The 12,884-nt window shown below is 36.7% G+C and overlaps 1 protein-coding gene across 8 annotated transcripts in view; it reads right to left on the bottom strand.

The window, feature by feature from the left end:
- DZIP3 (DAZ interacting zinc finger protein 3) overlaps nucleotides 1-12,884 on the bottom strand; it is a 100,688-nt gene that overhangs the window by 15,835 nt on the left and 71,969 nt on the right. For all 8 annotated transcript variants that reach the window (XM_045501926.1, XM_045501925.1, XM_045501930.1 and 5 more), the window contains 3 exons: nucleotides 6,611-6,679; nucleotides 2,761-2,857; nucleotides 1,155-1,258 (listed from right to left, as the gene is read on the bottom strand). In XM_045501926.1, the coding sequence (XP_045357882.1) occupies nucleotides 1,155-1,258; nucleotides 2,761-2,857; nucleotides 6,611-6,679 (270 nt within the window). The remainder of the gene's footprint in view (nucleotides 1-1,154; nucleotides 1,259-2,760; nucleotides 2,858-6,610; nucleotides 6,680-12,884) is intronic.

The following is a 12,884-nucleotide window of genomic DNA, read 5'->3' as shown; positions in this document are numbered from 1 at the left end:
GGCCTATCAGCTCTTGTGCAAATTCCTAAAAGATACCCTTACGGGAGGGCAAATCAGAAAGAACTACCTCTTCTGCGAGGATGAATTAGACTGTTGCCTCGATGCAGTGCATAAACTACACAAACACAGCAGCTCTGCCAAACATGCCCACCAGATGACTTAAGTAGGAACACCTTTGAGGTGTGGAAGGTCTGCCATCTCTAGAAGAGATTTCATGAGGCCTTTCAAAAGGCTCTATTAAAATATCCCCACCCCAGTGTCACCCAGCACACCAGTTTTAAAAGAGCAGAATAAGTTATCACTGAGATCATCTTATACAAAGAGGCTTGATAATATTTTAGTTTATAGAGTGCCCCTTCTCCCTCTAGCAAGCAAAGATAGACTGATCACTTACAACAGTGCTTCCCGGACCTGAATGCACATCAGTATATCCTGGGAATCTTGCTAAACATCAGAGAGTCTGATTCTTTAGAATTGAAGAATAATGATGATCATTAAAATGATCATCATTAAAAAAAATAATGATGCCTTGGTCCCAGAAATTCTAATTTAGTTAATTCTTTAAGCATGAAGGTATACTCCATAAAATTATAAATTTAAGGACAGTCTCATGCAACCTGCCCCAAATTTAAAAATCACTTATTATCACACAGCAAGAAATTGGCTTTAACTTAGGATTTCAGGTGTTAATACTGATCTTTCCCTCAATGTATTCCAAAAGTATTTAAAATCAAGCATTAGAAGAGAAATCTATTAGAAAAAAGGTTTTCCACTTAGAATCCACCCTGTTTTGTAAATATCTAGTCTGGATGCATGTTTCTGAGATTTTTCATCTACTTCACTTCAGGGGAAGGGAAAAATTTGTCTGCAGCTATTACTGTGCTCAGATTTCTCAGTGCTTCGGGAAAAGCAACCAAGCAAAAGTATCAAAGTGATTAAATGAATTTTGAGGTTTAAAAATCAGTGCTTCGGGAAAAGCAACCAAGCAAAAGTATCAAAGTGATTAAATGAATTTTGAGGTTTAAAAAAAATAAGGGTTTGTTTACTCCAAAGACTCTGGTGTCTTACATGTAAAACACAGATTATGTTTGACCTCAAAGCCTCTCGTTAGTATCTCTGAGATAAAGAAGCATTAAGGAAGAGTAAAATGTTACCTTGCCGCCATGTGAGTCACCCTGGCAAGCTGACTGAGGCATTCCTTTTCAGTCTGCTCTAGGTGGAGCAGACCAAAATCTCTACGACACTGTAAGAAGTACACCTACAGATTTTTGAGAGGAAGACAAAGAAGTTGAAGGTGTCCTTGTAAATGAACACGTTGTTTTCTAAATCATTTCTAGTAAAGGTGAAGCTATTTCTCAATCTCTTCCAGCACCTGAGCCTCTTGACCATCCATAATACATTAGAAAAACTCTAATTCTGCAACTCTAACTTTTTTAGTCAATGGTTACTGAGTTGGTAACCATTCCAGAACATTAGTTTTTCAAGCTTGAACATACCCTGGTATCATCTGAGAAACTTTAAAAAAAAAAAAAAATGGTGCCTTGGTCCCAGAAATTCTAATTTAATTGATACCAGGTAGAGCCTGAGTGTTAGGATTTTTTAAAGTTCTCAGGTAACTCTACTATGCAGCAAAGTTTAAGAAAACTCAAAAGAATCCTGCTATTTGTTTTGTTTTGTTAATTGAGGAAGGGATCAGAAAATAATAAGACCACACAGGAGGAGCATGCAGTCCAAATGGACTTTGGGAGGTCAATGGGTCCAATGTCTCCCCCATAGCAGGAATTCCTTCTGCACCATTATTGTTGCATGGTTACTTGGCCTCTGTTTTTTCTCAATATTCACTGAAAGTAGATTATATTCTTGGACAGCATTAAGGGTTTATAAAATTAATCATGCAAGCAGAAAGAAACTTTCTGAGTAAAAGTAGTGAGAAACAAAATATACAAACTTGAGCTCTTAAAGTAATCTGAGGGTTTGGTTTTTCACTTGTAGCTAGCATTTTACTCTCCAGATTATTTTTGGTTCAGGTATCATTCCTTGATTGTTGACCTCCAGATTCCCAATTATTCTGCTAAAGAATAGAGCTCACCCATGACAGAGGTAGGAAGATACATAATCCTTTTAAGGTTAGTGAACTCTCTAAAAATTTTTAGAGCGTTTGATATAAAACATTTTATATCAAGTTTGAATATCTATAAATAAAAATTACATCCATACAGATAATCAATCACTTATCTTTTAGAAGAGACCCTAGTTGTGGTGTTCTAAGTTAACTTAGAACAAACTGTGAGTGACATTCTGGGGGTCTAGAAGGTAAGTTGGTTTTTGAAATTGGGAGTGTATGATGTATATGTGTTTTGGGAAGATCTACATAGGAAGTAACAAAGAAAGGAGATATTATCTCCAGCAGCAGTAAAATGTTATTCTTATAAACTTGGCTTAGTGACCTGGCTTCATGAGAATTTTCCCAAAATGTGTGTATTTCCTATATATACTGAAGCAGACCAATCTCCTGAAGTCATCTGGGGGAGGAAAACAACATAAGATCATCAACAATGAAGTAATCATGTACAAAATTGCAATGAGTCAAAGAGCACAAAAGTTGGAGTTATGTTTTCTGGCTGGTCCTAAGATGACTTATTTGTTTATTCATTAATAAGGTTTTTTTTTTTCAATTCTTTAGTATACTAGTATACAAGGAAAACTTCCCTCCCCAACCCCATCTCTCTCTCTCTCCTTATTTATGTATTTATGTATTACCTCAGCTGTTAAAGCTCTGCTAGTTTCTGCATTCAGTTTGTTTAAGTATGTTTTAATTGTGCTTTCCAGATTATGCTTCTCCATTTCCCACTGAGATCTGAAATATATGACCATTAAAGAATTAACAACACTGCAGCAAGGATAGACTTTTCCACCTTATTCAGGAGGGAGAAAGATACAAAACTATTCAATGAGTAAGAAATAATTTCTTGTAAAAGTTTACAGCATATAAAAGTAAGAGAAGAGGGGCGCCTCGGTGGCTCAGTGGTTAAGCGTCTGACTTCGGCTCAGGTCATGATCTCAAGGTTCGTGAGTTCGAGCCCTTCGGCTCAGGTCATGATCTCAAGGGTCGTGAGTTCAAGCCCTGCGTCGGGCTCTGTGCTGACCACTGAGAGCCTGGAGCCTGCCTCGGATTCTGTGTCTTCCTCTCTCTCTGTCCCTCCCCTGCACATGCTCTGTGTCTCTCAATAATAAGTAAACGTTAAAAAAAATTTTTTTAAAGCAAGAGAAGACATTTACTTAACCCTTACTGTTATCCTTTACTATTAAGAGTGCAGAAGTTTTAAAGTTGTCAATATAGGGGCTATGATTTAAAACTTGGCTCTGAGAGGCACCTGAGTGGCTCAGTTGGTTAAGCATCCGACTTCGGCTCCGGTAATGATCTTGCGGTTAGTGGGTTTGAGCCCCGTTCATGCTATGTGCTGACAAGTTCAAAGCCTGGAGCCTGTTTCGGACTCTGTCTCTCTCTCTCTCTCTCTCTCTCTGCTATTCCTCTGCTCTCTTTCTCTCTCTCTCTTTCTCTCTCAAAAGTAAATAAACATTAAAAACTTTTTTTTAATGATAAAAAAAAATAAGACTTGGCTCTGAAATAAAGTTGTCTGACAATGAATCTGATTTCTGAAACTTAATAAATGTGAAACCTTGGGCAAGTTACTTAACTTCTCTATACCTCAGTTTCTTTGCATGTGAAAATGGAGAATACTGTAGTAATTACCTCAAAGACCTGTTGTGAAAATTCATTCAGATAACATACATAAAAATATTTTGTGTTTAATACACATTAAGTACTAAATAAATGTAAGCTATTATTATTTATAAATTTCACATAAAGTTTCTATAACTTTTCTGTATCCCCAAATAGCAACTACAAAAGGTTTTTATTATCCCTGCCATCACTGCATTAAAATATTGCACTGGTTGCCTCAGTGCTCACATTCAACACCTTAGAATGAAAACAAATCCTACTGCTTGAGAGGGAGAGAGGGAGATGATGAGGACATTATTTATGAAGGACATTATGGAGAAAGACTACCTATAAGGTTTTACTTTTTCCCATCCCATTTCAGATTCCTACACCTGAGCCCCAAATTCTAAAATTTTTGTTTAATGTTTATTTCTTTCTGAGACAGAGAGAGACAGAGCATGAGTGGGGGAGGGGCACAGAGAGAGGGAGACACAGAATCAGAAGCAGGCTCCAGGCTCTGAGCTGTCAGCACAGATACCGACACGGGGCTCAAACTCACAAACTGTGAGATATGACCTGAGCCGAAGTCGGTCGCTCAACCGACTGAGCCACCCAGGCGCCCCACCTGAGCCCCAAACTCTAGAGCACACAAACTAAATTATGACTTTAAAGGAAACAAATGGAAATACAATCTTGTAATAGGGATGTTTCCAAAGGCTATCCTCATTGTTTCATTATTAGAAACACTTGGATACTTGCATACTTAACAAACATTAATGAGAAGCTTGATAAAACAATATACTGTATTGTTAATACCACTAAGTCTACAGTGTTTTCAGGGAAAAAAATATTCAAGGACATATATTAATTCAACCAAAAGGAATTATTATGACATTGAATATTGTACAAAATTGCCTACAAGAACAAGAGAAAAAATAAATTAGAAAATAAATTAGACTCCAACAAAATTAAAAACTTTTGTGTTTTAAAGCACATTATCAAGAAAGTAAAAAGACAACTCACAGAATGGGAGAAAATATTTGCACATCATGTATCTGATTAAGGACCTATATCCAGAACATGTGTAGAACTCTGAAAACTCAACAAAAGACAACCCAATTTAATGCATAGGGGCACTTGTACCCCAGTGTTTATAGCAGCACTTTCAACAAGAGCCAAATTGTGGAAAGAGCCTAAATGTCCATCAACTGATGAATGGATAAAGAAATTGTGGTTTATATACACAATGGAGTACTATATGGCAATGAGAAAGAATGAAATATGGCCCTTTGTAGCAACGTGGATGGGACTGGAGAGTGTGATGCTAAGCGAAATAAGCCATACAGAGAAAGACAGATACCATATGTTTTCACTCTTATGTGGATCCTGAGAAACTTAACAGAAACCCATGGGGGAGGGGAAGGGAAAAAAAAAAAAAAGAGGTTAGAGTGGGAGACAGCCAAAGCCTAAGAGACTCATAAAAACTGAGACCAAACTGAGGGTTGATGGGGGGTGGGAGGGTGGGGAGGGGAGGTGATGGGCATTGAAGAGGGCATCTTTTGGGAAGAGCACTGGGTGTTGTATGGAAACCAATTTGACAATAAATTTCATATATTAAAAAAAAAAAATAAATAAATAAATAAATAAATAAATAAAATAGAAAAACGGCCTAAGGATTTGAATAGACATTTCTCCAAGTAGATACACAAATAGCCAACAGGCATATGAGAAATATTCAACATATTTAATCATTAAGAAAATGCAAATAAAAAACCACAATGATCAACTACTTCACATCCACTACAATGAGTAAAATGAAGACAGATAATCTAACAAGTATCTGTGAGGATGTGGAGAAAGCAGAACCCACATGCATTGCTGGTGGGATTGTAAAATGTGCAGTTACTTGGAAAATAGTTTGGTAGTTCCTCAAAAATTTAACCAGAGTTTACTACATGTCTCGGCAATTCCACTCTTAGGTATACACCCAAGGGAACTGAAAACCTTATGTTCATACAAAAATTCACTTACAGATGTTCATAACAGTATTATTCAAAATAGTGAAAAAATGGAAACAAATGTTCATCTGCTGATGAAAAGGTCAACAAATTTTAGTATATCCCTACAATAGAATATTATTTACCCATAAAAAGGAATGAGTACTGATAACATGCTACAATATGGATGAACCTGGAGAACATTAAGTTAAAGAAGTTAATCATAAGAGGGTATTTATTATACAATTATATTAAATGTCCAGAATAAGGCAAATCCAGAGCAACAAATGATAGATTAATGACTGCCAGAAGCTAGGGGAGGGGAGGAGGAGTGATTTGTAATGTATCCAGAATTTCTTTAGGGTGATAAGAATGTTCTGAAATCATACAAAGGTGATGGTTGTATACCTCTGTGAACATCCTAAAAGTCAATGAATTGTATAACTTAACACAGTGAATTTTATGCTATGTTTACTGAATCTAAGTTCCCAAAAAGTTGCCTATAGGCAAAAATATGTCAATGAGAATAAAACTCAGCCAGTTTCATAAATCAGTCACACCTAGCACTATTAAGCGATAAGAACACATAAGCTCTAGTCCCTGGCAAGCTTACTGTGGCACTACAACTTTGCTCATCTAATCTCCCTCAGCAGTTTTCTAGGGCCAGAACTAAGGCAAATATATGTCCCAATTTGCCTAGGGCACTTCCAATTTATAACTGTTGTCCCAGTGTAATTATTAATAATGCTAATGCTCAATTTTATGCTCTAAAGTGCCCCAGTTTGGATAATAAATTATACGGCTACCCTGGCCAGAACATGCTGAGTGGAATACCTAAGAGTTTCAGAGATGCACATATACTAAACCAAATCAACAGCCAAGTTTATACCTTTTCATGGAAAGTTGCTCCTTAAGATTCTTGATTTCATTATCTTTAGCGTGGCTCTGACGCTGTAATCTAAGAAAAAATGTAAGTCATAAATATTAGAAACTGTCATTAATACAGTCAGAACAGCTCTACTTGTAGCTGAGGAGGGACTAAATATGACCATTTTGAACCACAAATATTAAGCCTGAAAATAGACTCCTACAACTAGACCTTCTGCAATTTATCTTCCGATGTCTGATTTACTGACTTCCCAAAGAAAGTACTAAGGTCGAACCCCATCAATTAGAAGCTAAAGAGAACTTGTACCCCCACTTCAAAGACTCAGAAAAATGTCTTTAGCTCTTTGTATCTTAGTTTACCCACTAGAAAACACCAATGGTATGTTTTAATTTTCTAGGCCCGTGATAGAACTGATAACTTTAACTTGATTACAAAGTTATTATGTCAAGTCATACAAATTCATACAAACTATTAAAGGGTTAAAGTCTGAAAGAAACCCGATATTAAATATAAAAGTAAAGAGGCTGTGTGCAAATAAGAATTTTAATTAAAATAGTAAATTATAACAGGGGAGTCACCGACATCACCTAATCATGGGAAGACTGGGTAAAAATAAATCAGAAAACATCATTTGCAGTTAGCTTAAATATTAATATGCAAGAAGCTACTACAAGAAGTGAAAAGTAATACTTTTTAGTTGATGTATGTTCACAAACCATCTATGATGCTCCTTCATTGTGTTGCTGTATTTCTCCTCACAACTAAGTTTTTACACTAACCCATTAATTTGCTACAATATGAAGACATTTACAGCAAAAGTGCATTTCTCGTTAAGTCTCTGATATGTTGAGACACTTGAGATACATAGGAATTCTGGTTAATATAAATTATTGGAATGATAGCCTTAAAACAATGACTTTTTATTATTATTTTTAAATATATATTTTAATGTTTATTTATTTTTGAGAGAGAAAGAGCACGAGCCAGGGAGGAGTAGAGGGAGAGAGTCACACAGAATCCGAAGCAGGCTCCAGGCTCTGAGCTCTCAGTACAGAGCCCCACACAGGGCTCGAACTCATAGACCATGAGATCATGACCTGAGCTGAATTCAGATGCTTAACTGCCTGAGCCACCCAGGTGCCCTAAAACAATGACTTTAAATGTTGGTTGCATTGCTTACTATTAAATTTCAGAGATTACCCACTCACCTTTACTCCAAGCTTGTTAGAAGCTATAGAGACTTATAATCAATGTTCTATTGAACTGAAAATGCAATGAAAAGAAATCAGGTCTGTTTCTATACAAAAAAGATCATGTTCTCAAGTAAAGAATAAGAAAGACAAGCTTTGTTACTCAAGCAAGGTATGCAGGAGTATGTAGAGAGTTGAAAAAGAGGTAATAAGATTTTTTAAATTGACATCCTCCTTTCCTTTGTACGCTTCCATTTTGTCAATATTTTACCTAACTATAGTTTAGAGGGCAATAAAGAGTTGACAGAGCTTGGTGGGGAATTCAGAAGGCCTGGATTCTCAAATAATAGAGGATAAGGTAGGCATAGTTTCTATCATCCAGATTGGATAGGAAACAGCTATCTATGTTCAAGCAGTCATAACTTCTTAGTCCTATTTTCTCATGAATAACATTAGAGCAGGATTAGATGTTCTTTTCTGACAGATCTCAAGTTACTCTGGCTGGCTATCATGTTTCTTATATGGGTTTTACTGATAGCGTTACTTAACATTTATTAAGTGCTTATTGTAATTTGTGCAAAATATGTTGCTATTATAGAAATCTTTCTGCTAATTCTGCAATTATCATCAACAAACATTTACCAAACATTGAATTAGGCCAAAGAAAAAAGATTGCTTTCTAATAAGCATCATGTTCTAAAGTAAAAGAAATCAACATTCTATAATTTAAAAATACTTATACATTTATCATATACTTTTGGGACATGTTCAAGTGAATAAAACAAAGGCTTAAAAGCTATATGAGAACACACACTGTGCTTGCTCATGTTTCCGTTCAGCCTACATGCCCTGTGTTTTCTCCCATCTCATTCTATGTAGTCGAGGTTCAATACTATCTTCAATGAAGTTCTTCCTTATCACAACAATCAAAAGTACTCTTTTTACCCTACAAAATCCCTATTAAGTAGAGCTCCACTTGACAGTTATTTACATGTACAGCTGGCCCTTGAACAACATAGGGGTTAGGGATGCTGATAGCTATCCCTAACAAACACAGTTGAAAATCTGTGTATATAACTTCTGACTCCCCAACAACTTTACTAATAGCTTACTGCTGACCAGCCTTACTGATAACGTAGTCAATTAATACATATATTGTATGTTATATGTGTTATATACTGTACTCTTACAATAAAAAGAAAATGTTACTAAGATCATAAAGACAAAATACATTTATAGTACTGTACTATATTTATTTAAAAATTTTGAATATAAGCAGACCCACATAGTTCAAATCCATGTTCAAGTGTCAACTGTACTTTTTTTTTTTTAAATTAAGCCTTTTGAGATAATCATAGATTCATATACAGGTGCAAGAAATAATAGAGATCCCATGTACCCTTTACTCATGTTCTTCAAATGTTAATGTCTTGAAGAACTATAGTATAATAACCAGTATTTTGAATAGTGATACAGTCAAGACACTGAACAGTTTTATCACAAACCTCATTTTGCTCCCATTCCCATTTCCTCCTTATAACCTTGGATCACTAATGTTTTCCATTTTCATCATTGTGTCATTTCAAAAATTTTGAGGGGTACCTGGGTAGCTCAGTCAGTTAAGCATCTGACTTCAACTCAGGTCATGATCTCATGCCTCGTGAGTTCTGGCCCCACGTCAGGCTCTGTGCTGACAGCTCAAAGCCTAGAGCCTACTTCGGATTCTGTGTCTCCTCTCTCTCTGCCCTTCCCTCACGCGTGCTTGCTAGCTCTCTCTCAAAAAAATAAACATTTAGGGGCGCCTGGGTGGCTCATTTTGTTAAGCGTCTGACTTTGGCTCAGGTCATGATCTCACGGTTCATGGGTTCGAGCCCTGCGTCGGGCTCTGTGCTGACATCTCCAAGCCTGGAGCCTGCTTCTGATTCTGTGCCTCCCTCTCTCTCTGCCCCTCCCTTGCTCATGCTTTGTCTTTCAAAAATAAATAAATGTAAAAAAAAAAAATTTTTTTTTGTAAATAAAAAAATAAACATTTAAAAAATTTTAAATTTGGAAATTTTGTCATTTCAAGAATGATATAGGAATGGAATCAAATAGTACATAAGCTTTGGGGATTTGCTTTTTCACTTAGCATAATTCTGTTTGCAGAGTCTGTAGTGTTACCATGGTTTCATTCCTGATGGTGGTGATATGTGTCTTCTTTTCTTTGTCAGTTTTGGTAGAGGTCTATCAGTTTTATTGATATTTTGAGAGAAACAGATTTTTAATTCATGAATTTTCTTTATTGTTTTTCTGTTTGCAATTTCATTATTTCTAATATTTATTAATTTAACCTGCTTGTTTTTGGTTTTTTTTCTTTCCTTTTTCCAGATTCTTGAGGAGGGAGCTTAGATTAGATTGAGACTTTTCCTTTTTTCTAATGTGTACAGTTGGCACTATAAATCTTCTCAGAACTGCTTTAGCTGTTTCCCACAAATTTTGATCTATTGTATTTTGATGTTAATTCAGTTCAACATACTTTTATTTCCCTTAAGAACTCTTTTTTGACCCATGGATTAATTAGAAGTGTTTTGTGTAGTTTCCAGCAGGAGGTTTTCCTATTATCTTTATATTTTTAATATGAAATTTATTGTCAAATTGATTTCCATACAACACCCAGTGCTCATCCCAACAGGTGCCCTTCTCAATGCCCATCACCCACCCTCCCCTCCCTCCCACCCCCCATCAACCCTCAGTTTATTCTCAGTTTTTTTTTATTTAAAAAAATTTTTTTTAACGTTTATTTATTTTTGAGACAGAGACAGAGCATGAACGGGGGAGGGGCAGAGAGAGAGGGAGACACAGAATCTGAAACAGGCTCCAGGCTCTGAGCCATCAGCCCAGAGCCCGACGCGGGGCTCGAACTCACGGACCGCGAGATCGTGACCTGAGCTGAAGTCGGACGCCCAACTGACTGAGCCACCCAGGTGCCCCTATTCTCAGTTTTTGAGTCTCTTATGCTTTGCCTTTCTCCCTAACTTTTTTTTTCCCCTTCCCCTCCCCCATGATCTTCTGTTAAGTTTCTCAGGATCCACATAAGAGTGAAAACATATGGTATTGGTCTTTCTCTGTATGACTTATTTCACTTAGCATAACACTCTCCAGTTCCATCCACATTGCTACAAAAGGCCGTATTTCATTCTTTCTCATTGCCAAGTAGTATTCCATTGTGTATATAAACCACATCTTCTTTATCCATTCATCAGTTAATGGACATTTAGGTTCTTTCCATAATTTGGCTATTGTTGAAAGTGCTGCTATAAACACTGGGGTGTTTATAGTGCCCCTATGCATCAGCAATCAACAAAACTAAAAGGCAACCAACGGAATGGGAAAAGATATTTGCAAATGACATATCGGACAAAGGGCTAGTATCCAAAATCTATAAAGAACTCACCAAACTGTACACCTGGAAAACAATCCAGTGAAGAAATGGGCAGAAAACATGAATAGACACTTCTGTAAAGAAGACATCCAGATGGCCAACAAGCACATGAAAAGATGCTCAACGTCACTCCTCATCAGGGAAATACAAATCAAAACCACACTGTGATACCACCTCACGCCAGTCAGAGTAGCTAAAATGAACAAATCAGAAGACTACAGATGCTGGAGAGGATGTGGAGAAACAGGAACACTCTTGCACTGTTGGTGGGAATAAACTGGTGCAGCCCTTCTGGAAAACAGTGTGGAGGTTCCTCAAAAAATTAAAAATAGATCTACCCTATGAACCAGCAATATCACCGCTAGGAATTTACCCAAGGGATATAGGAGTGCTGATGCACAGGGGCATTTGTTATTAATTTCTAGTTTGACTCCATTTTGATCTGAGTGCATGATTTGCATGATTTCAACTCTCTCAAATTTTTTGAGGTTTTATGGGCCAGCATATGTTCTATTATGGTATATTTTCCTATGGCCACTTGCAAACATATGTATTCTGCTATTGTCTAGTGAAGTGTCCTATAAATATTGATTAGATCCTATTTGGTTGATTGGGTTGTAGAAATTCTTTATCTTTGCTGGTTCTATCTAGTTGTTCTATAAATTGCTTAGAGTAGGATGTTGAAATCAACAACTCTAATAGCAGGTTTTTCTATTTCTCCTTACAGTTCTATCAAATTTTGCTTCATGTATTTTGAGGCTCTGTTGTTTGGCACATACATCTTTAGGTTGTTATGTCTTCTTGGCAGATTGATCCTTTCATCATTATTTAATGTCCTTCTTTGTCTCCAGAACTTTCTTTGCTCTGAAGTCCATTTTGCTATTAATATAGCCATTCCTGCTTTTTTATTGTTTACATTGTATATATTTTACCATCCTTTTATTCTCAATCTATTTCAGTTGCTGAAACTGAAGATTCTTCTAAACAATGTATTGTTGGATTAGTTTTTTTTTTTAATTTTAATTTTTTTTTCAATATATGAAATTTATTGTCAAATTGGTTTCCATACAACACCCAGTGCTCTTCCCAAAAGGTGCCCTCCTCAATACCCATCACCCACCCTCCCCTCCCTCCCACCCCCCATCAACCCTCAGTTTGTTCTCAGTTTTTAAGAGTTTCTTATGCTTTGGCTGTCTCCCACTCTAACCTCTTTTTTTTTTTTTTCCCTTCCCCTCCCCCATGGGTTTCTGTTAAGTTTCTCAGGATCCACATAAGAGTGAAAACATATGGTATCTGTCTTTCTCTGTATGGCTTATTTCACTTAGCATAACACTCCAGTCCCATCCACGTTGCTACAAAGGGCCATATTTCATTCTTCCTCATTGCCATGTAGTACTCCATTGTGTATATAAACCACAATTTCTTTATCCATTCATCAGTTGATGGACATTTAGGCTCTTTCCACAATTTGGCTATTGTTGAGAGTGCTGCTATAAACATTGGGGTACAAGTGCCCCTATGTGTCAGTACTCCTGTATCCCTTGGGTAAATTCCTAGCAGTGCTATTGCTGGGTCATAGGGTAGGTCTATTTTTAATGTTCTGAGGAACCTCCACACTGTTTTCCAGAGTGGCTGCACCAATTTGCATTCCCACCAACAGTGC

This window comes from Leopardus geoffroyi, chromosome C2 (assembly GCF_018350155.1).
Source record: "Leopardus geoffroyi isolate Oge1 chromosome C2, O.geoffroyi_Oge1_pat1.0, whole genome shotgun sequence".
NCBI lineage: Eukaryota > Metazoa > Chordata > Mammalia > Carnivora > Felidae > Leopardus > Leopardus geoffroyi.
The sequence above is the reverse complement of the archived record's forward strand: the minus strand, read 5'-3'. Positions and strand labels throughout refer to the sequence as shown.